Genomic DNA, 27,236 nt, shown 5'->3' on the forward strand with positions numbered 1-27,236 from the left:
GTGCTAAAAGAGAGGAACGTAGGTGTGACTAGTTAATGTTGGCATGAGGTTCAGAGAATTGACTGCTTCCATATTCCGTTTTGTTGACTGATGAAAAACAAAAACCACTGGCTTAAGCTTGGCGGGGGGGAAGGTTGAGTGGCATAGGTTATCAGCAACCCCTGTTCAGAACAGTAGTTTCCCCTCACATGACTCCCTGTAACCAGGAAGCCAAGGAGGATCCCGCCGCTGTCACCACCTGTTGTGCACAGGCAGTTAATTATAGATCATTATTAGTATGCCCCTTTTTGTTTACTCTTAGATGAAAGTGTGTGCAAGCTCTTAGACAGATGTTCTCTCACCAGAATATTTTTTCCTTCATCATTTGCTCGTACAGATTTGTAATTCCCAAAGAAGAGCCCTTGCCAGAAAAGTAGCTTCCATTTGAACTACTTGGCATTGAGAATCTTGTCTTCATCAGCCACAGTGTGATTATGGTTTAAAGATGCAAACGGGATTCTGGGATGAATCAACTGAAGGATAAAATTCATATGAAAAGCTGATGCTGTATAAAACCCAAATTAGGCGGCATCTATAATACAGGTTTTAGTTCAGCCTTTCTTAAACTGTGAGTTTATTGCCACCAAAAGAGGAATGTACCTGCAAAATTCAACAAATATTTATAGAGCTCCCAGTGTGTGCCAAATATTATTCTCAATGCTTGGGATGCTAGCAGACATTATACAACAACAGTACATTCTAGGTTGGGATAAACATCCAACAAGTTGGTGGGGAAGGAGCTTAGTTTAATGGTAAGGAAAAAAGGAGAGCATTTTGGAGAAAACTCTGTTTTAGGCATTTGGGAATGTTTTAACATAAAATCTTCACTATGATTATTTCTTCCAGAGCCTAATAAATAAAAATAGGCAACATATCTTTTATTTATATAGTAAGAGATAGGAAGAGGAAAAGGAAAATTAGGATAGACTTTATCCAAAAGTGACAGTTCAAGGAATTTTATCTATAGTTATCTTTAAGTTCTGGTTTCCAGGAGGTAGAGGTAGATTTTTTAAACCTGAGTATTTCACTCCAGAAAATCATTTATGCTTTGGTATAATTTTCCTTTGCCTTAGCTTCCTTCTATTCTAGGATAAGGTTGGAAGTACAAACACCACCAAGTCAGGAAAGCTTACTGTGTGTATATTAAAATTACTTTGGGAAATAGCAATTTGATTCTGTTATGTATCTGGATCAATTAAAAGAAAACTTTGAGGGGCCGGCCCGGTGGCATAGTGGTTAAGTGCTTGCGCTCCACTTCTGTGGCCCGGGGTTCGCAGGTTCAGATCCTGGGCGCGCACCAACGCACCTCTTGTCAAGCCATGCTGTGGCGGCGTCCCATATAAAGTAGAAGAAGATGGGCACGGGTGATAGCCCAGGGCCAATCTTCCACGGCAAAAAAGAGGAGGATTGGCAATAGATGTTAGCTCAGGGCTGATCTTCCTCACAAAAAAAAGAAAAAGAAAGAAAGAAAGAAAACTTTGAGGGGCCGGCCCAGTGACATAGTGGTTAAGTTCACGGGCTCCGCTTTGGTGGCCTGGGGTTCACATCTCGGGCGTGGACCTGCACACAGCTCATCAAGCCATTCTGTAGTCGCGTCCCATATACAAAATAGAGGAAGATGGGCATAGATGTTAGCCCAGGGCTAATTTTCCTCAGACAAAAAGAGGAAGATTGGCAACAGATGTTAGCTCAGGGCCAATCTTCGTGACCAAAAAAAAAAGAAAAAGAAAACTTTGAAAGTGATTTTCCTGTTGCTTTCTTCCTCTCATAACCAAAATTCCTGTCAAAGAGGCCCAATGACTATCTGTGCTTTTCTCTTGTTGGTCTGACAGCACTAATGTTAGTCCCTGAGATTTCCATTAGTTCTTTGCAGAACTCAAGTTATTTAAACCTGAAGTGTGTACTGGGTGAAAATGTAGGACTTTCTGGATCCTTCATGGTTTGTCTAGATCGGATTTAAATGGTGCATGATCTGGGTTAGTAGAGAGGTTACTACCTACTTTTTGAGCAACTACTCTAAGGCACAAAGTCACAATTGCCACCATGAGATGCTTCCACTGCTCTGGTTATTTAACAATGGATGACTGGGAGAAGTTATCAGAGACCATATTACACACAATATAAAATTTTTGTGGGTTATGGCCTATTTACAGAGAACAACCAGTTTGCATATAGCCACAGAAGTAAGCAAAAGGGCCATTCCCAGGTAAAACTGGGTCATGTTGTCTATTTGTACACCTATTTGTGTCACCACATTGTATAGTCTCTTTAAGAAATGTCGTCTGCAGGGATTCTTTAAGCCTGAACAATAAAAGGGCAGTGAAGATATTATCCAATCAGGATCGAATCATAGCACTCCACACTCGAATCTGAATGGTACCTCTGGTTTCCCAGAACAAAAATTACTGGTTTTATGTGAACAGTTTTCACGTGTAATAGTATACAGATGGTTTTGTTTGTCCCATATTAATTTAAATAAGCAGTTGATTTCATTAACTACTTACACCATAGAAACCACTGCATCTCCATCTCACAAATGACTAAATCAAAATAAGAACACTTTTTTCTTAAATAATGTAAGCAAGATGTTACTGAATACTATTGTCTACATGAGAACTCTTGGTTTAAAATGGGTAATAATAGAATATAATAGGAGGTTTCTAGGAATAAGCACATTTTTTTTCATGTCTACCACACTGTCTTCTTTTGTCAGAAAAATGTGCTTTTCTTGGAGAGTTCCCAATAGCAGTAGTAAAGAGGCATCAGCAATATCATATCCCTCTTGATTCAGATTTGGCTGATGTGCCATAACAGATAGCACTGGGAGACATGGCTACGTAGATTCACATTATTTCTCCCTTTTTGTACATCTGAGCCTTATGTTAGCAGGTTGAATTCGCAGTGTTTTACAGACAGTCCCCTGGCAGCAAGCTCACTGTTCTTGCCACAGGGAGGAAAAGAGGATTCATGATGATGATATATGGAAAATTGTGAAAGGTTGTACTGGTAGTTTGGGTTGAATTATAGCACTATCCTTTCTAGGACAGTGTGTTCAAATGAAGAAACTATTATAATGGGCAGTAAGGTGCTGTTTTTGTGGTTTGAGAATGTGTTAGAGAGAAACATTGATCTGAGTTATGTATATGTTTTCAAATAGCTTTACTTTGCAGAAACAAAATGATGACAAAATTAAATAACTGCGGCTCTAGTCTAGTTGCAGTTTGTCAACAAGCTTTCATGAAATGTTCTCAGGTGCTATTGAAAATTTAGAGGACTTGGACTAAAACTTCTTGTTAAGGTTTATGTGTCTTTGATTCCTTTATTTCTCCCATTAATCAAGTAAACAACTAAAATTGTGTCTAAGAACTGATATTTTCCTTTGAAACATTAGAGGTTTGAAAAACAGCCTTTTAGTAGCTATCTTTCTATAGTGGAAAGAAGAGTGCTGTAGTGAACTGGGTTCAAATTCCATTTCATCAGTTTTGAGAATTTTTTAAAATCATAAACAACTTATTTACCTTCTTGAACCTCAGTTTTTCCATCTTTAAAACAGTGTCTGTAATACCTACGTGGCGGTGTTATCATGGGAAATAACTATGATGGAAGGCTTCTAGAATAAAGTAGAAGGCTCAATAAATGTTCTCGCTTTTGCAAGATCATATGCTGACTGCTGATCGTATGTATAAATCATTTGAATTTTTTGTACGTGTGTTGTTAAATGACAGAGGTTGCAGAGTTATATTTACCTAATCAGAGTATTGTTAAATAGCGTTTTTGGTGTTCATCCTGCAAAAAAGAAAAACACAGCTGGTTACTTGCTCATATCAGTGATATAATTATCACTTTGAGAAATGTGTTGTTCCAGTTTTCTTAATATTGCCTCAGGAGGCTTTGCTTTTTAAAAAAGAGTTTCTTGATCACAGGGTTAGTTGTAGTTGACTATGTGATTACACATTATTATAGTTTTAAATTTTTAAACTGACTATTGCTTACAGCATGGAATTTAAATTTAACGTAATTATCCATTCTTGGGGACCTGCTATAGAAATTAACATATATTGATGAAACAGTATTTTGTAATTGCCTAAATAATCTCTCTTTCCCCATACTGTAATGAACTTATAATAGTTGCCAAAGGCCATTGTCCAATTCATTCTTCAACAAATGCATATCTTGTTAAAAAAAAAACCAAAATGTTATTCATTGACTTATGAAGAGCCTTAAATTTTATTTAAAATATTAGACTTAGTCTCATAGTTAGAAAACCAGGTGTGAAGGTTGAAAGACTCTTCAGAATCACAATTAACTAGATTAAAACTCAATGGCAAGAAAGTGGCAAGAAGGATACAGAATTATGTCTAATGATCTTCAAGGCATAAACTTGAAGAGTTTTAGTCTTAACTCTGACATAACTACCTGGGTGGCCTTAGGTAGATCAATAACCTTTCTGTGAATCAGTTTCCATTTCTGTAAAAAAGATACAGTGCCTGTTAGACCTACTCTTAGCATAATTGTGAGAAGAAAATGAAGTAACACAAAAGAAGTGCTTACGCATCCTCAGCTGGCCTATGGGAGACGGACCTTGGCCCTGAGTCGCCCTTAAGATTTGGCTTCTCCTACTGAACCATGTAAATGACCCTTAGGAGCATAACATCTTTATATAGATCTTGAGCTCTCAACTTAATTCCAGAAACTAAACTATGTACCAGAATACTCCAGAACAAAATCACTGATACCTTTTACAGTTGGAGAGAAAAGAATAAATTACCTTTTGCTGTTCTCTGTTCTATTGAACTGTGGTCTTCAGAGCTTTCAGCTAAAGGCTAATTATTGATTTAATACACACTGTATTTTTTTGATGTGCTCATCTTTAGAAAAAAAGTTTTACCTTCTTTTCTTCTAACAGAATTATTCTCTATCTTGAAAATGGGGCATAAATAAAATCCTAAGTCAATGTATGATGGTGTATGGTAGGCCGTTGATACAATGTCTAATATAGACTTTGCTCTCCCAAAATAATTTTGCAGGATACTGGTTATTATGTAGAGGATCTCCGTCATCTCTCTTTCTCTTTAAAAAAAAAAAAAAACCTGGCCTTAACAAAACAGGAAAGAAATAGTTCAAATCTGAACACGTTCTCATCATTAGAGAAGTTATAAGCCAAGAACTATAAATTGCTAGAAGAAAGATGTTCCCAAGTTCTTCTGTCATTTTAAATTGCACAGGTGATGATAAGAGCAAGAATTACAGTATGGATCTGATCAATTCTGAGTATAAATAGTAGTTTCCTTTATTCTGTATATGTAACCATTATTGTGCTTAGTTTTTTTTTTAATCAAAAGAACCAACTTGCTGAATTCTATATATCTATTTATGCCCATAACTTGTCTTTTCCAAAAACAACTTGAGGTGGTGTATTAATAAAATCAAAGGTAAAATAAAACCAAAAACTGTAAGTCCAGATTTAAAAGAACTTCTGTTTGGTTTGCATTTCATTGCAGCCTTTGGATCCTTCCTTGTTATAAGTGTATGCTTAGTTACTTTAAATTTACTTTTGTGTTTATATTTGCTTCTAAGTCATTAATTGTTCACATTGCTTTTACTGATCTGTAATACATTAATCAGACTGCCTGTGTTCAGGTCCCAGCTCCTGCACTTGCTAGTGTCCAAGATAAACCAGGTGGGCACTAGTTAAAGTGATAAGGACAGATTTTCTTCAATAATAACTATTGCAATAGGGAAGGGGGGTCTAATGTGAACTGAGCTCAACTTTGCCGAAACAAAAGGCAGGAGACCTTTCAAAGGTTGGGAGGGGCTAAGGGAAAGGCACTGAGGGGAGTTAAGGCGGGTTGGTCTGGCCCGTGTGACTAGGCCATCTGGGTTTGTTAATTGACACTTATCCAGAGGAAAAACAAACTTCTCTTATCTTTATGACAGGAGACAGTGATGTTAAATTAGAGCAAGGTATCCACTAGCTGAGAACCAGAGCAGAATTATCTCCTTGAATGTGAGAAGGAGAAGATTTACATCTCAAAGAGGCAGACAAAAGATTTATAATTGCCAGCTTTCTGAAGTAACTGAGGGGTTCAGGAGCCTGTCCACCTATTACCAGGTTTTGGCTAGAACAAACAATAAAGTTACTTAACCTTGGTTTGCCTCAATTTCCTCCTCTGTAAAATGGGGATAATACTAGTACCTACCATCATAGGAATGTTTTGAGGATTAAAGAAGTTAATACATGTAAAGTGCTTAGAGCAGTGCTGGCATATAGTAAGTGCCCAATAAATGCTAGTTATTATTCTTATTATCTTTAAAATGGACTTCATAATAGTATCTGTCTACCATATTGGATTGTTTTAGTTATTAAATGATGTAAGACAAAACATTGAGAACCACGCCTGGCCATAATAAGCATTCAATAATTGTTGGCTGGAAATAGTAATAGTAGCAGCAGCAGCTACAGTAGCCACTAAATATCTTCCCGTCCTAAATTACTCATAGCTCAGGATGATCACATAGAAAAGAATCATGAGTTTATTATTATTTATGTCAGAACAGAGTAGGTATGTTTTGTAACATTAATAATTCAGAGATTGGAAAAATGTTTATGAGCAGTTTGTACGTAATTGTAAGATCTTTCAGCACTATTTTGCCAAAATAGTTCTTGGGCTTTGGATACACAGTTCACATCTCCTGCATTTATGTGGCTTAACCTCCTGCCTGTGCAACTTTCAGCCTTTCCCAGCCCATTCCTTCTTATCAAAATAAGGGTGAATCTAAATAATTTTAAAACTTTTCCGAAATGAAACACTTTGCTCAAATGAGAAAAATATGGCCTACATAAAGTAGGAATGAAGACTGAATCATATTTCTGTAATTTTTCAAATTTTAAGATACTTGTTTGATGTGTATTTGAATCTCCTTGCTTCCCACCCAACACAGAAGTTAACAAAAGAGATGTAAATTTCAAAGTTTTTCAGTGCTAACCAGTAGTTTTAGAGAAACCCAAATGATCTCCATCCATGTTTGTGGAGTCTCTTGATTCTAGCACTATACAGTTACCATCCATGAAGTATGAATTATTAAATGAGTTCAGTCTCTATTTGTGTTGGATATATTATTAGCTGTAGCACATACTTCACTGCATATGGATTTCCATTAAGTAGGTGGAATGCGTAGATCAACAGAAGCCCATTCTACTTAAATTGGAATTTTTATCACTAAAAATTCTTGATGTTAATATATTTGATGTGGAAAATGTGGAAAAATGGCCATTTAAATAAAAGACTAATAACTGGAAAAGAAAGATTGAGTTAATGTTTATTTCTTCAATGTACTATATAAAAATTTTAAAGTCAGGGAGAACAACCAAATATAATATTTTATTTTAAGACTAACTTTTGTTCATTGTACTTCTCTGATAAATATGTGGGGCAGTTGTAAAGTGATTCAGGAAATTAAATATTTAATTATGCAAATAGCAAAAATAGTCAAAACCAAGCTTCTACCATTTTTAAATCAAATGTATTATTGTTTCACTGTTTTTATAGTAGCATCTAAAATGTTGCCTCAACTGTGACAATACTAGAAATAGCACTCATGATAATTGGCTTTATAAATAAGAGTTGAAGTCAGTTAGGAAAGAGTCTTAGGAAAACGTCTTGGGTACCTGAGTTCTAGACTTAGCCCTTCCGTTAACTTGGCACCCAGTGTTTGGCAGGCAACTTCACCTCACTGGACCAGTAGTTCTTTTTCAGTCATACAGTCCATGCTTTTACTGGTTATTATTCTTGACTAGCAGCAGTTTAATTCGGATTTTGTATCTTTCTTTCTTTAATAGTCTGATACATACTTCTGCATGTCGATGCGTTTGCCAGTGGACAAGGAAGCCTTCGTGAGTAAGTATTAACTGAATGCTGTGGGAGTGTGGGCAGTTGAAGGGAGGGCAGCTATTTGAAATCAGTGAAAGGTTCTCTGTGATGGTTATGAACATATTAATCTTTTACTGTCAGTTTCTAAGATGCATTTATCATGCCTAATGCAGAAACAAACTAGAGAGAGCCACTGAGAAACAAGATTACAAACTGTATCTGGAGAGATTCGTGAGTAATAGTAGTTAAGGAGTTGCATGCAGATGTCAGTGTCTGCCGATACCGTGTGGGCCCATTTGCAGAGTATTGGCTTTCTGTCTGTGGCTGGGTGCTTAATTCCGCTCCGCTCGACAGACTGTGTGTTTACCCGCTGGTTCATGCTATCAATCGACTGCACTTAGAATCAACATCAAGGAATGTAAGATTTTACCTGCCAGACAGGTAGATGGATAGGAAGGAAGGAAGAAAGGATGAAAGGACGAAAGGAGGGTGGGAGGGAAGGATGGAAGAAGGAAGGAGAGAAGGAAAGAAGAGAAGGCAGGAGGGAGGGGGAAAGGAAGAAACGTCAGTCCTGTTGTCTATAGTATAGAATAAGAGGACTCTTAAACGTCAGGTCCTTCCACAACTGAGCCTTTACATCAGATAAGAAAAGTGACGAAGCACCGTCTATTTTCATCTAGGTTGTTTGAATTTAAACATCCCTTATAACACACTTTTACCTCTTTAGGGAAGAGGTGTGATTGGCAAATTATTGACTGATTTCTCATCTCCCCCCACCTCCTTCGCTTTCCTGGTTTGAGATGTTGATTTTGGGGAGAAAGTGATGGTAATGAGAATTGTACTGTGGTCCCTTGAAACTAAGCTTCAAGTGGGCTGTCTGAAATGGCTACTATGTGAATTGTAAAATGTATACAATAGCCTTGGGGCCTTCTGAGGATGAATTTTCATGAGGTGCTCCCCACAGGAATATACTTTATAGACCTGTAAAGCCAGAGTAATGTGCCTTTATTTATTTTTTTCATACACTTTGGTGGCAATCATGACAGAAAATACAACCTATAACAATCCTCTCCAGACAAAATTTGCTTCATAATTAGTTCCTAAAAATGCAAGCCGGACCTTGGGAAGTTGAGCATTGCGTGACTGTTGTTACTTTGTATAGTAATTGGACATTACCAAGAAAAAAGTTAGGAAGGATGGTGCTCCCAGATTCTGAACTTTAACTTTCAAGACAAAAAAATAATTTACGTTCCTAATTGCAGTGCTTTGAGTAACACCAAATGTGAGTTAGGATATAAATTCATAATTAAAATATTAACAGTAAAGCTTTCCTCAATTTCATATCCACATGTTTGGCAGCCTAGGAGAAAATAGTATTTACTCATAAAAAGAAATTTTACATGAAGTTTTTTCTTTACAAATTTTATATTTTCTTTGTCCAAGTTCAGAGGTAGACTTGATTCCTCCTGTTTTGAAGAGAGGGCCACTCTCCACACCAGTATAAATATAGTAGTCATGTTTCAGAGCACTATTCCAGGTCTCAAATTAATAGGTAACTGGTTTGTTTCTGGAAGTTGGTAGTAGTGTATGATTTCAGAGCTGGTAACTCTAAAAACTATAAATATATATTCTGGAATGTGCTATTGCTCTCCTAACATAAGTGTGTTTACTTTCACTTAATTTATTTTTTCTTTTTTTTTCTGAGGAAGACTAGTCCTGAGCTAACATCTGATGCCAATCCTCCCCTTTTTTGCTTGAGGAAGAGTGGCCCTGAGCTAACATCCGTGCCCATCTTCCTCTACTTTATATGGGACGCTGTCACAGCGTGGCCTACCATGCAGTGCGTCGGTGTGCGCCTGGGATCCGAACTGGCGAACCCCGGGCCACCGGAGCAGAGCACCTGCACTTAACTGCTTGCGCCACCGAGCCAACCCCCTACTTTCACTTAATTTAAAATTGAAAAGTACAAGTCAATATATTCAGTCAAGAAAAATATTCACAGGAAACACATAAAGGGCTATGTTAGACCAGGGTGCTAAACTTTTCTGCATTTTCTTAGGTAACTCTCTTCTAAGATTAAACTGTTCCCAGTTCTAAGGTCCTTAAAGGATCTTATAAGATTAATAATTATTTTCATTATTTCTTCTTTACTTTATTGCTGGAAGGATTGAGTGACTACTAAAGATTTTATCACCTGTTCAGAACTTGGTTGTTTCATCTTCAGTGTGAGTCCTTTAACGTGCTACCCTCAGGTGATTTGTGGTTACCATTGTTTGCATAATCCAGCAACCACAGAAGTTTAGGTGTAGGCAAATTAGAACCAGAAAGTTTAAAACCAAAGAGAAGTACCAAACAATCTTTTGCATAAGGGAATAAGTAATGGGAGTTTTGCATGTATTATCCCATTAATTCTTAGGACAACCCTGAGAATAGTCTCATTTTATAGTTAGAGAAACAGAGACAGGAACATCTGTGTCTGTGATTTAATCAGGTGCTAGGACAGTAGTTTGTATGGAATCCTTGTTCATATAATCAGCCCACCACCAGCCATCGTTTACTGAGGACTTGCCAGACACTAAGATACTGAACAATAAGCAATTTAAGCCATTTTACAGAAGAGGAAACAGGGAGGTTAAGGACATGCCCAAGCGTTTTACTAGCTGTGTGTTACCCTATTTGTATGTCATTTAAATCATAACAGATTTGGATGTGGGGATAGTGATAACAGGGAAGAGAGGGAAGAAGTTATTGAGTGGATAGATGGAGCTGAAATACGGCAACAGCACTTCTCTGTCTTCCTCACATCAAACACAATTATTCTTTCATTCCTTACCTTCACTCCCTACTGGGAGCACTCTGGTCACTTCTGCCAAAAAGTAAAATAAACCTCAAACCATCTTACAAAAAACCTAATACACATGAAGACTTAAAGATTTGCAGAAAGGAAGAGGGCTTGAATATAAAGGTTGTATGTTGAGCAGGTGATCATGCATAGCTTTTCCAGATTCTAAAAGTGAAAGTTTTACTTGCAGGGTAACCAAGGCTTTTCCATGACTGAAGCTTTAGCCTTTTTTCTGAATTTTTTAGCCTTTTTTAGATTTTTTGTGGATCCCTAATTCTGGGTGTCAGGGTGCCTTATCATAAGATTAAATGTGGTTGAAGATGAAGACTGGTAAAGACCTATAATACTTTGTTCATTCTTTACTTAAAACACTTACCGTTTTATACCATCTGCTTTCATTATCTGTGCTTTTACAGTTTTTGAATGCCCTCAGGGTATGTGCCACAGGATGTGGGAGGGACTCAATAATTTCTTGCTTAATACATGTGTGAACAGTAAAAAAGTGTTTTGTTTGGCCATTTTCTAAGGCAGCATATCGAATAATAGACAATTTACTTTTTTGCCTTAAATTATACTCTTGTTTGAAAGTAAGGGAATAATTGTTTTTTAAGAAAAGCCACTTGTTCATAAATTCAGCAAACTTAAAATTCTGCTGTGTGCCCATTATTGGAATGGGCAACAGAGATGTGAGGTATGATACAAATGCAAGGAAATCACAGCCTGGCAGAATTGTAGAAGACAAGAATACACATGTTACAACATATGAAAAGGACTTTCTCCTTTTACTTTTCAAATTCTGAAGAAAATCATAAAAGGCAGAGTACAATTCAGACGGTTTATTAGGACTAAAACAAACTCTCTTGATGGTGTTAAAAGCCCAAATTGCATTTGAATAATTCATAATTTTGGCTTTATGTGTGTGTGACTAATTATGTAACTCATTTTAGATAAACATACTCTTAATTTTGAGAAGATACCATCACAGTTGTCATGGAATTTATATGTGCGTATGCCTGTCATATTTACATATGAGCATACACAACCCGTTAGATGTGTTTATATGTCCATATTGAATTATTAAATGTGAATTAAAGTAGGTGTTTGGGGAAATACCATAATGAAAATAAGAATAATTTTTATATTTTGAACAAAATTATAGCTTTCCCTAGAGGATTGCTTTTGTTTGTCGTTTTAACAAGAAATCACAGAATTGGAATGGGTGAAGGTATGATAAAATCTGCATTTGACCACTGAACTGTGATGCTGTCTAAAAGGTGTTTTACAGACACTCAGAGGAATTGGCTCTGACAGCAGCCCACTCAGCCAAGAAATTTGACTGTCATCTTCATCCACTTGCTTTCCTTCACATGGATGACCAGTAAATAAATGTGTCTTTTCCTTAGTGAATGATGGCAGGGCCCTATCTATCAAATGGCAGTATACAAATGAGATAGAAGCCACTGAATTTAGAAATAGATCAAATTAATCTAATGATTCATTGCTTTTCATTTTCTTGGGCTTCTCCCTTGAATGTAGAACAGTTTCTACTGAAGAATAGCACAGTTAGACTTGAATATTTCCAAATGTGACCTTTCTTAAACAAAGCACGTGTTTAGGTGATGTTGGGATACTTCAAAAACTGCAGGAACAATCTAATTTTGATCATTCTTATGGGTCACTACATAGTGTGACTATAAAGACCAAGGTCTGGCAGGGTACAGTGCTCATATATCCATATTTTATGGCTTTGACAGCAGTAAATAGAAGAGTGTGTGTGTGTGTGTGTGTGTGTTTGTACATTTATATGTGGTTGTACATGTATGTGAGTCCCCATCTCCAAGCAATCACTCTGTCTCCAATTAGTTGACTGCATATCCTTTCTCTTCTCTCTTCACCTAGAATTTTCTCCAACATGAATAATTTAGTCTCTGTCTTCCACATGACCATTGGGTACCTTCCAGCAAGCACCCTTGGAAGCTGTTCTAGTTTCTTAGTGAAGCTTGGAGAGAGCTGAGATAGCACAAATAAGATACACTATGGGGGCCGCCCCGGTGGTGTAGTGGTTAAGTTCACGTGCTCTGCTTTGGCAGCCCGGGGTTCGCAGGTTTGGATCCCGGGTGCGGACCTACACCCTGCTTATGAAACCATGCTGTGGCAGGCGTCCCACATATAAAGTAGAGAAAGATGGGCACAGATGTTAGCTCAGGGCCAATCCTCCTCAGGAAAAAGAGGAGGATTGGCAACAGAGGTTAGCTCAGGGCTAATCTTGCTCACACACACAAAAAAACATACACTATACTAGATGTCTCTGATGGGTAGATAAAACCTAATTTTCTTGGTCATAATCATGAAGGAGAAGCTGTTACTATATACTCTGTCTCAGAGTATTTCTTGAATGTCCTCTATGCTTTAGTTACCCAAATACCCACATTTCTAATATGACAACCCCCAACAACTCCCAGGGTTTTCTCAGGAAATAAAAAAGGGAAGGGGGAGAAGTAGGAACCATTATATTTTATAAAGCTGAGAGGAATGTCTTCAGTTAGATACATCTAGAGATCACCAAAAAGTAACTGACATGCTGGCATAGCTGTTTTAATGCAGTAACATCAAAATGCCACCCCCTCCTCCACTCCCAGGAAAATGGCCAATTCAGAAAGCCCGTGTCTGAATCAGATTTGATGTGTAAATGTCCTTCAGTGGAGAGGAGTTCATGGCATTTTGACAGTCATTCTGAAGTAGCCATTTCAGCTATTTCAGTTGGGACGACTTCAGTGGCCAACTCTAAAATAATCAGTATGAATTGCTGTAGTCAGAGAAAATTTCATGAGATAGGCAAGATCTGATCTGGATCTGGGAGGATGGGCTATTTGGATCTGCAGAGGGGAGGAGAATATTCCAGCCGCCAATGGTATGGGCATTGAAGGAGCACGCTGGGCACATGTGTGAGACTTACCACTTGCTGCTACATGGCCGTGGACAGTTACTCGGCCTCTCTCTCCTCATGGCTCATCTATTTGAGGGGAAGAGGACCAGACTCATAGGGTCTTCGTGAGACATGAATAAGCCTGGCACAGGAAAGCTCTCAGTCAATGTTAATGGCTATGGTTATTAAGTGAGACGGGCTGCCTGATGTGAGTGAAGAGTGGATGTTGAGGTCGTCATATTGGAAATGTGGTGGCCTAGGAGACTGGTGCAATATTATGCATAGTCTCAAAAGGCAAGAAGGGGGATAAGGAGTTGATTCTGTAGGAAATTAATAGGGGATTATTATAGGGATGACATTACAAAAAAGGGTTTAATGAAGCTTATGCTGTTTTATCTTGCATAGTCTGGCTGATAAAGTCTATTTATTGATTTTCTAGTTGGCTCTGTCATATACCAAAAAGTTCTATTTTAAAAGATATATCATCTAGAAGTTTAATTCTTTTTTGTGCTGAAATTCCTTTATTCAGAGGTAAGGATTCTTTAAATTTGTGTTCAATTTATAGGCTTGCTCAGGTGTCTTATTTCTTGGTTAATTTGGCAACAGCAGCTTAAAATCCTCATAAACCACGTTAAGGATTCTTTCTGAATTGTACATCATCATCCATGCTAGGCGAGAGTTAATGACAATTTCTCTATTAAACTTTCTGATTAAAAATATTCAAGCAAAAGGTCTTTATTTGAGAGTAGAATTGCTTTGTGGTTATCTGGAAAGCTGGTGAAAGATAATATAATATGCCATTGCTGTGGGTTTTTAACATGCTGCCAAATGGACTATACTGCTGTGAGCTTTACATTTATCTGAACCTTCTGGCCCCACTGCAAGATTATAAACATTAAGATTGATCATATCCTACGCTTAAATTACAATTTAGACATTATCTTCAGTTCCTATGAATGGTTTTTGAAGTATAATCTTTACTTTTTGGAAGTAATGTTTATGGGAGTGATATTAAGATTTTGAGTCCTGTAATTTTTTTTAAATTATGACAACTCTTTTACATTATTGTTTCTTGAACCTTACACCTCTCTGTTCTCTCAATATTGAATATGGCTTGAAAGCACTAACACTATTAGAATACCAATTCTGTCACAGACGGGAACATAATCACCAGAGGCTCCATTTGTGTGCCTGCTTCAGACCTCAGCCCTGGAACGATTTTAGGTGATGTAGCTAAAATTGCATGATGTGATGCAGAGTTCCACTGACCTTTTAATAAAACAATTCTGAAGGATCAACTAATTTTTATCTTCAGAAACTCTTTTTATACATTTGTTTTAGAAGAAACCTTGTTTTTACTGTTTGTTCTGTACGTTTAAAAGAGCAATACAATCCAAGTTAACTAAGGTGAGTTAACTAAACTCTGAGTATGCTCGTATAATAGAATATATTCAGCCACTAAAAATGTTGACTATAGTCAGAATCACCTGTGATTCACCTGTGACGCTTTTCACAGATACACTCACCTGGAATGACCTCCGGAGATTTAAATGAGATATTGATGAGGGAAGAGTCAGGACTGATCTAGGATCATCCCTGAGCACTTGTATTTTTAACAAGCTCCAGAGGGTAATTCTAATGCACAGCACTAGCTGAAAAATACTGTTGACGAAAATTGTTTAAAAACATATAAAAATATCCATAGTATGCAAAATAAACCATTTACTGTGTATAATATGATTCCACTGGGAGGAAAAAAAAAACAAAATTAATAATTATCTCTAATGATATATACAGGCAACAATTCGAGAATGCCTAGGTTCTGGAGATCCAAACCTGTATTTGTAAGTCAGTTCTTTTTTATTCGATAGTTTAATTATTTGTGGTCTGTAGTATCCCTCTACTGCGTATCTTTAGCTAAAAATGGTGTTCCTCTCATTTCCAGTGGTAATTTAGGGTTGGTTATACGTACATGGATATTTCCTAAATTGCTTGTTCCTCCACTTGTCTACACAGGTTCTTCGAAATCTTTCCACATCCTGAGTCTGGCAGATTCATCAAAATTGACATGCAGACCTGGGTATCCACTTGGAAAGGAAAACTGGAGAGAAAGCCAAGTGCTAAATGAAGTTCTCTCCTAGGTCACATTCTTAGAGAATTTTATGGCCCTGATTGCAGTCTGATGGTAGCTAAAAGAGGCCATAAATCCAAAACAACCTCATGCAGTTAGAACAAATTTTGCTTAGAATTTTGCTCCAGAAAATAGACCTAGTTATCTCTCCTCAATATGTCACCCACACACATACTTTTAAGTCTTTCATTTCAGATGATATTATCCTTTGAGAAATCCTCCAACCTATGCACTTTCGGTGTCATCCTATTTCCTTTTAATTAATGTGCATGAGTCACTATTTCTGGAGTCTTAGTCCTTCAAAAGTATTTGGTTCCCAGGACTTACTCACACTTACTTGCCTATAAAATTTTCTCTGATCTTATACATCAGGTAATCTGAACTGTTAACACCCTTTGAGACTGAAGTACCATTTCCACTTAAGCAACTGTCATCTTATTATTGAGTTAGAAGAGTCGGTGGCACTTTTAATCTTGTCAGATATAATATTCCCTTGCATTCTCACAAGGCTGTGTTTTTGCCTGTTTGTCACCATCCCAAGGCTGCCTTTGTTTATTCTGCCTGTCAGAATTGCTCCTTAACCATAGTTGTTTTCATTATTACCCTCTGGCTCTGTTCCCCTTGGATCTTTTATTTCTTTTGTGTATAATGGGAGAAAAAGAAAGAAGGGGGAATTTTTTTTAAGATGTGATTGTTAAATATTTTTCCATATTCTGTTTTGTGTAGTGTTGAAATCTCCAGCATAGTCGTGTGTGTCTTGTGCTCAACAGACCTTATTCCTATTCACTAGGAGTGGGGTCTTGTTTTGTAAAGCCAGGCATAATAAGCAGGAATGGAGCAAACTCAGGAAATGAACCTGTCAACCTAATCCTTTTCCAAGTGACCCCTCCCCACTGGCAGCAAGCCCTTCAATGAAATTGTGCAAATCTTGCTTTATTTTATAGCGTCTACTGTTTGTTTTAGATTTACATTTTGATATGATATTCCTTTTGCTGGAGGGATTTTTCATTTCAACCTGCAATGAATTACACTTTGAGCTATAATTATATAAATACTTCGATATTATAGTCTTTTTAGGATATGAAAAAGATGGTTAGTTGCTTGTTTTCACCCTGTACCAATAATTTATTTAGCATTTAAATTAGATCTTGAGTTTCTGGAGGAATGTATGAGTCAGTGAGAATAAGTTTTTATTAGCGAGAACTCTGAGGAATGTTCTTTTACTACCACTTAAAGATATTGATTTGTTTCTCATTATAGAAACTGAAATTAAACACATATCTAGTAGAAGTTCAATGTGGAGTAAATAAGTAGTTCTTAAAATAGTATGTCAGAATGAGAAAAAACTCAAAAAATGCCTAGAGAAGTTATACTTTGAATAATTTTTGCCCTTTACAAAGAACAATGAGAAGATCCTCTTGCATAAGCAAGGGCTTAGGCGAAGAATTGGGCTTTCCTTCCTAATGAAAAACCGTGGAGATTGTAGTTCTTGTCTTCATGATCTATTCCTCTCCCAACAGGTCTCTTCCCTATCCTTACCTGAATCTTTTGCTCGTTAATATTTTATTTTATAAATTTAATGATAGCCCACTCTTTTTTCAAAAAATTTTTTGCCTGTTTCACAGCAGTGCACACACTGCATTAATATACGAAAGTTGCTGTTGGAGTCTCCTGCACAGATCCTGACAGCTCATGGTTTCCCTAAAAGTCTGTCCTGAGCCTTCTCTGTGGTTCTTATTTTCACCTCTCATGCTTTTGTGCACCCTCGTGGCTTCAGGGTTCAATTTTCGAGTGATTTCCAAGTATGTAATTCTTTCTTGAACAAGAGTCACGTAATTCGAATTTTCTGCTGGATATTTCCATCTGGATTTTTAGGTGACACTTCAAACTCAAAATTGTTTTGCATGCAACAGTTTAATTGTTGGTAAAATGCACTTGGCCATGTTGGTTTATTACAAAAATTTCCAGAATGACTCAATCTTAGGAAATCTATGATATCCACCCATAATAAAAGAATGTAAGGGGGATGGGAACCATGTGATCATCCGCATAGGTTCTGAAAAAGCAGAGGAGTCAGCCTCTTGTTTGCTAAACCTCTCATGAGTTGGCAGAGGGATATTGAAAAAAAAAAAGAGTGAGAGGCGGATATGGTCAGATCAAGAAGTTGTAGGTGCCCATGGAGTGATATATGCCATGTAATAAAAATGAGTATAAGATAACAAATTGTATCACATACCAAAATAAATTTAAAATGAATAAAAGACAAATAAAGGCCAGATACTCACACCTCAGGGCTATTTCAATTTTCCTTCTGCCAGGAGTGATACCCCGAGAGGATTCTGGAAAGGAAGAAAGAAACCCCGCACTCAACTGGAAGAAAATGAGTCTATGGAGATAAAATTGCTCTTTTTCCTTCTATTTCTCTTACTAACAAACTTAGGCTTAGTAACAATATGATTTTCTGTGATTTGTGAACTGTTGTAACTTCCAATTGATTCTTTCCTTCCGAAGTATCTTCTTCGATCTCCTAGGATTACTGTAATCTTTGGCAATAAAAAACAAAGCCTCAGGTTATATCAAGTCCATTTTCCAGTCGTCCTTTCTTTGTTAGTTTTTTAAATGGTTGGTATGAAAATCTCAAGATGTGATTTTTAGGCTTTAAATTCTTATTTTCAGTGCAGTAAATGAATTTTTTTTGTTGTTTTTACCTTTTTATTTATTTATTTATTTTTTTGGTGAGGAAGATCAGCCTTGAGCTAACATCCATACTAATCCTCCTCTTTTTGCTGAGGAAGACCGGCTCTGAGCTAACATCTGTTGCCAATCCTCCTTCTTTTTTTTTCCCCAAAGCCCCAGTAGATAGTTGTATGGCATAGTTGCACGTCCTTCTAGTTGCTGTATGTGGGATGCAGCCTCAGCATGGCCAGACAAGCGGTGCGTCGGTGCACGCCCGGATCCAAACCCAGTAGCGGAGCGCCCACACTTAACCGTTAAGCCACAGGGCCGGCCCTGAAATGTTTTTTATTTCCCATGAAAGTTGTGAGTCAAGATGGCTCATAGTAGGTACCCTGTGTTTTCTCATCAACCACACTTTGCAAGTCATGGTGCTGTCGTTTAATGTAGAACGTCTTTTATTTTATAAATACTTATGTGTCAGATACATATTTTAGCAATAAATGGTGTTTTGTTAATTTTATCAGACAGACAGACAAAAAGAGCTAAACCATGCGGTTTTGCACACACCGGAGAATTCAGATCATTTTAGACTTTTAGCATTTTTATGTGGAAAGGTGACTTCTAAACTGCCCTGGTAGGACAGCATTTTAAATGGTGACAAAAGAGGATGAGCCAAACCCAAACCAGGAAAGAAGCTCACGCTCAGTACTGACCAGAGATAATAGTATCACTTATCTTTAATTTTTTGTTTTACCTCTGAGCTGATTTTTGTTTATTTTGTTGTCTTTCAACCACTATTATTAGGAGAAAAAGAGAAATGACATTGCGTAAGTTTCAGTATCCCTCTAACAAGTGCGCAGTGCTCATCCAGAGCTGTGATTTTCCCTCTTCTGTATTTTTGTAAAGATACATTTTCCGGGCCGGCTCCGTGGCTTAGCGGTTAAGTGCGCGCGCTCTGATGCTGGCGGCCCGGGTCCGGATCCCGGGCACGCCCCAAGGCACCACTTCTCCGACCAACCCGAGGCCGAGTCCCACGTACAGCAACTAGAAGGATGTGAACCTATGACATACAACTATCTACTGGGGCTTTGGGGGGAAAAAAATGAATAAATAAAATCTTTAAAAAAAAAAAAAGATACATTTTCCACTTTTCTTTTCTGGTAAATTGTTTCTCCATATCACATCCCGGTGACTACTGTTATTTTAAGATGGTCATAAATTTGAATTTATTATGAATAAATGAATTTATTTATTATGAATAATAAATAAATTTGTTATGAATCCTTTGCTCACGTTTTGACCACTCACTGTGGCTTCTGTGTCAGTGCAGTGTTGTGCAGTGTTTTATGGTACTCAGCACTCTCCTGAAATCGGGAAGGAAATATATTGTGAAGACATAGCCTGGAGCTTTCATTTTATACCCACATAATAATACTCTCATCACTTTAAAAGGCATCTTCCATTAAAAAATGTATGTGTGTGTAGTAGTCAGCCTATTAATTATTATTTTCTCTTGTACATAATAGTTTACTATCCTATTAAATTAAATTATCAAGTCATGCTCATCTTAAGATAATTTATACAACCAGGGTGTTTTGCATAAGAGCATCAAAGCATGTTTGTTATACAGCTATTCAAATTGTTGAATGATGCAGTCTCTTGTGACATTTGTGCACAGAAGTGTAACCTGTATTCACATGCATGTATCATTTTCTCTTAACAGTTGACTTCAAACCTCGTGCCAGCATGGATACTGTCCATCATATGTTACTTTTTGGATGCAATATGCCCTCATCCACTGGAAGTTACTGGTAAGGGATAATGCACTTGTAGTACAGTGGTGTAGTAAACGTACAGTACAGGGTGTAGTAAATGTGTGTTTTTTTAAGTACAGAGTGCATCTGTGCCAGTATTTCACAACTGATTAATAAATAGGCAGAATATTTCTTTTTTAGAAGAGAGCATTGTTCTTTTGCATTGTGTGGTTATCATGGTTTAAATTATCAAAGTTATTTCGTCTGCTATAGAGCACATCCATCAGTCTTTGTCACTGACTTAATAAATATATGTCTGTTATCATAGATAATGTGTCAAGGTGTAGAAGGCTTATAAAGAAAGATTGAAAGTTTACTCTGATGTTTATTTTTTTAAGTTCGTGATTCAACCCAAAGAGCACCATGGCTCTGTTCATTGAACACTCCTTTGTCCAGACACTGTGCTAGGTGATCTGTATACACATTTCATTTTATCCTAATGTATCTGCAAAGCAGGTATGACTATCCCCACTTTACAGACAAGGAACCTGAAGCTCAGAGATTCAGTAACTTGCTCAAGGTAACACAGGCGGTTAGTGTCAGACCAGGATTAAACCCTAGGTTGTCTGGTTCCGAATCCAAAGTTATTTCCATTTCCCTACACTGCCTCCCATTTATTCAAGTAACTGTTGCAGTTTTAGAATTTTTTTTAATCACCGTAGTGAGTCTTAATATCATGTCATGAGCAGTCAATAAACATCTATTAGATGCCTGTTATGTGTCAGAACTGCAGCAGATGTTGTAGGAGGTTGTAGGATAAATAGCAACGTTTTCTACCCACAGAAGCTTACAGCATAATTATGGCTTGAGATCTTCCCTTTTATTTTGTTCTTTGATGTTCACGAAGATCAGTGAACTTTGAAAAAAGCTGTGCATTCTAAGCCTCACATTTTGCACCTATAGACTCACTGTTATATATTTAACAGTCCAGGATGACTAGTGTGTCTTGCTTTGTGTTGGGAAGGGGTCTGTTTTGTGGTCCTGTTCCTGCATAATCATGTAGACTGATAGACCTTTCTCTGTGCATCCTAATATTCATTAGGCTGATGCGAGGCATGCAGCAACTGCTCTCCAGTCATTTTTATAATAAACAATTGTAATATGTATTTGGAACTGTTAAAAGCACAGGGCAATTAGTGGAAATCTCCATGGACCAAGTACCATCAAAGCATTTGTTAATAAGCTTAAGTCATTTGATGAAAGGGGCATATCACATCACCCAACTCACGTGACTGAGTTTATGTAAAAATGGGAGTCAGCAAATCACAGTTAATAACCTTTAATATCAGCATTCCAGTTTTTGCTCTTCAGTAAATTTTTGTAAATAAAATTCTGAGATTAAAAGATTATTCTGTGACAGCTTTTCTGAATCTTATTCAGCAAATCACATCCTTTGGTTTTTATGTTGTAGAAGTATTTCTTCTCTGGGCATGGATGTTAGCCCAGGGCCAATCTTCCTCAGCAAAAAAGAGAAGGATTGGCAGCACATGTTAGCTCAGGGCTAATCTTCCTCAAAGTAAAAAAAAAATTCTTCTGAAATTAGCAGTATTTACCTTTGGATTAGAATTAGTAAAAATAGCTAGAAGGGATGTAAGCTTTTAAAATCTTCTTTAGCTTCACCTTGGTTAAAGAGAATAAGTGAAAAAATAAAACATCCTTTAAATGTTATTATAGTTCTAATTTTGAAGAAAAATTATATAAAATGAACTAAGCCTAGTTCACTGTTCTCATGTTGAGAAAATATCAGAGCAAACATCCTCTGGGCCCTTTTATTTATTAATATTCTTAAATATACTGTTTTGAGATTAAGTCTATAAAACATATTTTCCAAAAGACTTCCATGTTGCAGAAAGAGAATTCAAAGAAAAATGTAAGTACAAGTAGAAACAGCAATTTTGAGTAATTGCCACACATATTACTTTGCTGAAGTTATTACGTGAAAAGGCAACATAGTAGAGTGAAAGATTAATGAAGTAACTGACTGGATTCCCTGGGTAAATTACTTATCCCATGCGCACTGGCCTCGGTTTCTTCATTTTATCAAGGGACTATCACTAGATCCTTTATAGAACTCCTCTATGCTCTAAAATTCCATAATTCTAGGAATATAAATTGTGTGCAAATGCTGAGTCAGATTGGAAAGGCATCATTATAAGGAGTTGGAGATGCGTGCACTGGTTGAATCAGCTCAGGCAGGCAGCCCCACTGCATTTTGCCATTCAGTTGCATTGCTGAATAATTAGAATTCTTAATGACATTATACCCATGTCATTTTAAATGGATTTTTAAAATCTGCCTTGCAGCCCATATTCCCACTTAATCTATAGGTTTGTTATAATTAACTGTATAACCATAAACAAGGATAATAATTCATACTGTTATTCATCTTCTTTTAGCCAAGCCCAAAGTATTCATCTAACATTTAAAAGTAGTATCTTTTTTCTCGCTCTCTCTCTCTCTCTATATATATGTATATATATGTAATATCTGTTCCATATGCAAACTGGGAGATGTGCATTAAGTAAAACTTTTCTAGTGACTCTGACTTTCACAGTCCCGCCTTTTTCTCCATTTAAAGATGGTATAGACTTTTTATCCCTCAATATTTGGCAAAATCCTTGCATCTTTAAAGAATTAGAGCTCACAGGATATTTCATGGGCTGAACTTTCCAGTTGCTTCACAAGAACATCCTCTGCTCCCTACCCCGAGAGCCACACAGGCTCACCCCTAGAGACAGTCAGTGGATGTTTTCCAACTGCTCAGCCTCTTATCCTCCCACCTGAATTATAATACTAATAACAAAAATCTGTCAGTGTCAAAAGCCTTACATTATTTTTTTAAAATATTTGAGTCATGGAATTTATCACACTCATTTTATGGTTACAAATCTTTTCTTCATTTGCTCCAAGATAGAGACAGTACTTAAATGAAGATTCCCAAACTTTCACATATATTTTTGGTTATGATTCCTATAATGGTTTTTGATGCTTAAGAATATCAAGAACTCATTCAGGCTCTAGGGAAGTCTTTTTGGGAATACAAAGCTGTTTTAGCGAAAGAAGAAAAAGCTAATAGGATATTTTAACACCAAAACGTCAAGCTCGGATTTCCTCTCTTTTCTATTTGTTAACCAGGATTTCCCCGTTGTCACTTGGATGTTCTATTTTCATTGCCAGCAGGTTGGCAAATAGATATGTGTCTCTAACAAAGTAAACATTTTTCCCCTGAAATTATGAAGTTATAATTCATCCCCTGTCTTCAGGCAGCACTTTTAATATGAAGGCAAAGAGCTATTCTGATGATGTTTCACTGTTGTGCTGCCCTCCTTTGCTCTTTGTAATTGCCTCTTTCTACTGTTCATTAAAATATATTTACAGTTATATTAAGTTTACATGAAAATAGTAGACACAGCATGAAGCAGTTTTCATTATGCAGTCATTTTAATTTTAAAGTTTTTTTTTCTCTCACATATTCCAGTCTTTTGTGTCTCATTCCAAATTAGCGACTCACACTGGTAATGTGTCTAGTTAATTATATGCATGTGCATTTAAATCGCATACATTGATGTGAACCTTTTAATATACTGTGGGGTGGTCCCTTTATAGTTAGAGTGGGCCTGGTGCTCGATTCCCAGTTAGCATACCTCTCGAGGATGCAAATAAGGACCAGCTGATGGAGAAGCAGTAGCTCTGCTGGGCCCTCTCAAGAAGGCAACAGTGCCTGTCAGATGTCACCCTCATACCTTCTTTCCCAGGCTTTTAAAGGAGGAGACAACCACATCTAGGGACCAACAGAAAGTAATAGCACCAAGATTGGAGCAAGCATAGCAATAGCATGATTTGTTGGACTCCATTTGTGCTTGCAGACTTAATGTAAAGCGTAGCAATTCGGAGTCTCCCAGATTTGTTGGCTGACTATGAGTCATAAGTGAGCAGATGCTTTTGGGGGCTTTTTAGGGTCAGTAGGGAAATGAAGTGCTGAAAAATGGTCATTTTAGATATAAAAAAATATCTATTACTGCTCTCCACTAAAAAATGGTAAATTTTAGGAGATCTTGGAAATTGAAATATTTCATTTATCTATTCTATGAATACCTTTCTTTATTCTATCTTTACTCGAACAATAATTTTAAAAAAAAAAATGAGTGGTTAGCTACGCAGAGTTGCAGGCTGTGAAAATCATGATATTTTGTTCATACAAATTGTTTTGGCATTGGGGGAATTCTGGAGAGCTCCCTTTTTGTAACGTGAGATTGTATAGGCTTGTGCACTTTCTGTTCTGCTGAGCATAGGCCTTAGGGCTTAAGGCAGACCCCAAGATTCTGTGTTCACAATATCAAGTGATGAAAGTGAATGGGCTTTTTGCGTATCCTGCCTTGTACTTTTGCGTGATCTTCTATGCAGAGCTAAAATTATTATTTTTAGTCTTAGTAATTACTATTTGATTTGAAAACTACTTCTAATGACACATAACCAACTACTCTTTACAAATCAAAGATAGCTTCTACAGGTTGTTGGATCTTTTTTGAAAAGAATCCCAGCTGGTTAAATGAGGCTATTTCCAGCTGTTCTAACTTGGAATCATTCTCAAGTTAAAGCGGTAGTGCTTTACCATCCTATGAAGCTTTGGCTTAAATCCCTTTCAACTGCTTCTATTTATTAACCACCTGCTGTGTCTTTTAAATGCCACTATCTCCACAGGGTTACAGATGCTGATGAGGGGAAAGAGAGAAGTAGCGAAAACATGTAAATATATATATATAGAAGCCTGTGTGTGAGACACCCTGCTTGGTTACTCGTTTCAATGACTGTTTTTTTTTAGGTGATGTTATTTTCCAGATAAGTCTACAGCTTTGTTGCCTCCCTTATGATGATAATGATTCTTTGGTTGAGAATGGTATTTGCATATGCTGTCTTTATGTGCCCTCTCCATATCCTAGCTACCTGTCATCTATACAGCAAGATTCACAGTGTGTCTTCTGCAGTCCCTCCCCTCTTTGGTTCTTCTGCCATAATGAAACTTCTCAAGTTAAACATACGTGACATCCTTGTCCGTATAAATAAAAATAAGTCTCCAACGTCTGTGCTGTCTCTTATTTTAAGCACTATAAAATGTGTCTTTGAGTGTAGTAGCAAAGTTTAGACATATATTTCTGCTAGGCTGAAATTAATTGTATCCATTTCCTTTTTCTACTTTAATATTGTAATAGATTCATATAGTATTGCATATCAGGATAGTATAAAGGATCTTCATTAAAATACAGTTGGCATCTTGTTCTGACTTCTAATCTCCAATGATCATATTCCTTGGCTAATTTTTAGGTGCCTGGATTAGAAATGTTGACAGGAGTTCCTTAGCAACTGACCAATTCTTAGTAGACTAGTGTCACTTAAATAAAACAGAATGGCGTGGTTGTAACTGTTTGACAGTTTCAGCAGAAACAAACATTACATAATTTTGAACATTATTCTTTCCTCACAAAACTAGTATATATGTTAAATAGAATAGCAGTATTATAGCACAGTGCTGTAACATGTAACACAGAGCCAGAACTTTGAAATGAGAGCATCTTGGGTTCAAACTTCAGCTCTGCTACTCGATAGTTGTAATAAACATTGGTTAAATTATTAACCTGTATTGGTCTGTTTCCTCATCTGTAAAATGGGGCTGCTAATCCCACCTGATTGGGCCATGGTGGAGAGTAAGTGAGGGGAAGTAACTAATGTGGTTGGTGTAGTGACTGGCACATAGAAGTACTTAGTAAATGGTAGCTATTATCCTTATTCCTTTATTAATAGAATATTTATTAACCATCCACTATGTGCCAAGCACTTTGCTGGGCACTGAGAATTTGGTGTGGACAAAACAGACACACCCTCTGCCCTTGTGGACTTTATGGCCTCTCTAATCTCATGACGCGGTTGTAGGGCGTGGGGGGGTGGATATTGTGGTGCTGTTTATCAGGCTGGTGCCTTTTAATCACCACTCATTTAGCTTTCCAATTAAGTATCCTTCTAATTACTATGTTGATGCATACCTTCAATTTGCTTTGAAATTCACAGAGGATTTGTCTGATATGGGAAATATGTTCAATGGGTTTATTGAACAGTTAATGAAATTTGAATACCTGGCTCAAACTGACTCATACAATTTTGAAAGGTAAGGATATTCCACATATGCCATTGATTTTATGTTGTGTTTCTTACAGAAACTTTCTAACTTTGGATTAATTTTCCTGTGGTTCTATTAGATACTTAATGCATCAAAATTGGAATTTAAGACCATACAGACTTAACTCGAGTTTTATTTAAAACAAAAATTTTTTTTTGCCAAAAGAAGAGATGACATCAGTTCTGATCTTCCCTGAGTAACCTTGGATTTTAAATAGTCTTTCACAGATACAACCAGAGAGTACTTTAACAGTCAATCTTGCTTTATTTGGATAATTCAAACTGACAGGCTAGCACTTTTCAGTTCTTGGCATAGTCTGAAAATATTCATGCCGTCTGAATGGTTTCCCCATGGATTAGAGGTGAAAAGGTTCTATAGGAAAGGTCCAAGAATCCAGAATAGTTTTATTTTCAAATGTTAATTCTCATCATTTTTACTATGAATACTAAGAAACCACAAGGGAGCTATGTGAATCTTTTCCCAATTAATTGGCTTAATCTGGAGGAGCCTTTAGGAGAAGCTGCTAGAATTATAAGAATAAGAAACCTGGTTGATGAGGCCTGAAATTACAGCAGCCATTGATCAAGAGTTACTTTGCTTCCTAGCCTTAAGACTCTTCTTATTAATAAGAATAGTAAAAATCCTCTCTGTTTTTGTAGGTTTCTTTTGGGAAAGTCAAAGTATGCAATACCATCTCTATCCTGTTGGTCATTTTATGTGGAGAAAATATTTTCATTTAAGATGGGAAATAGAAATCTGAAAATG

General features: G+C 36.9%; 1 protein-coding gene across 13 annotated transcripts in view; it reads left to right on the forward strand.

Moving 5' to 3' along the window:
* Positions 1-27,236, forward strand: part of PAM (peptidylglycine alpha-amidating monooxygenase) — a 281,033-nt gene that overhangs the window by 154,151 nt on the left and 99,646 nt on the right. For all 13 annotated transcript variants that reach the window (XM_058536239.1, XM_058536308.1, XM_058536392.1 and 10 more), the window contains 2 exons: positions 7,880-7,937; positions 20,209-20,296. In XM_058536239.1, coding sequence (XP_058392222.1) covers positions 7,880-7,937; positions 20,209-20,296 — 146 coding nt within the window. The remainder of the gene's footprint in view (positions 1-7,879; positions 7,938-20,208; positions 20,297-27,236) is intronic.

This window comes from Diceros bicornis, chromosome 1, assembly GCF_020826845.1.
Source record: "Diceros bicornis minor isolate mBicDic1 chromosome 1, mDicBic1.mat.cur, whole genome shotgun sequence".
NCBI lineage: Eukaryota > Metazoa > Chordata > Mammalia > Perissodactyla > Rhinocerotidae > Diceros > Diceros bicornis.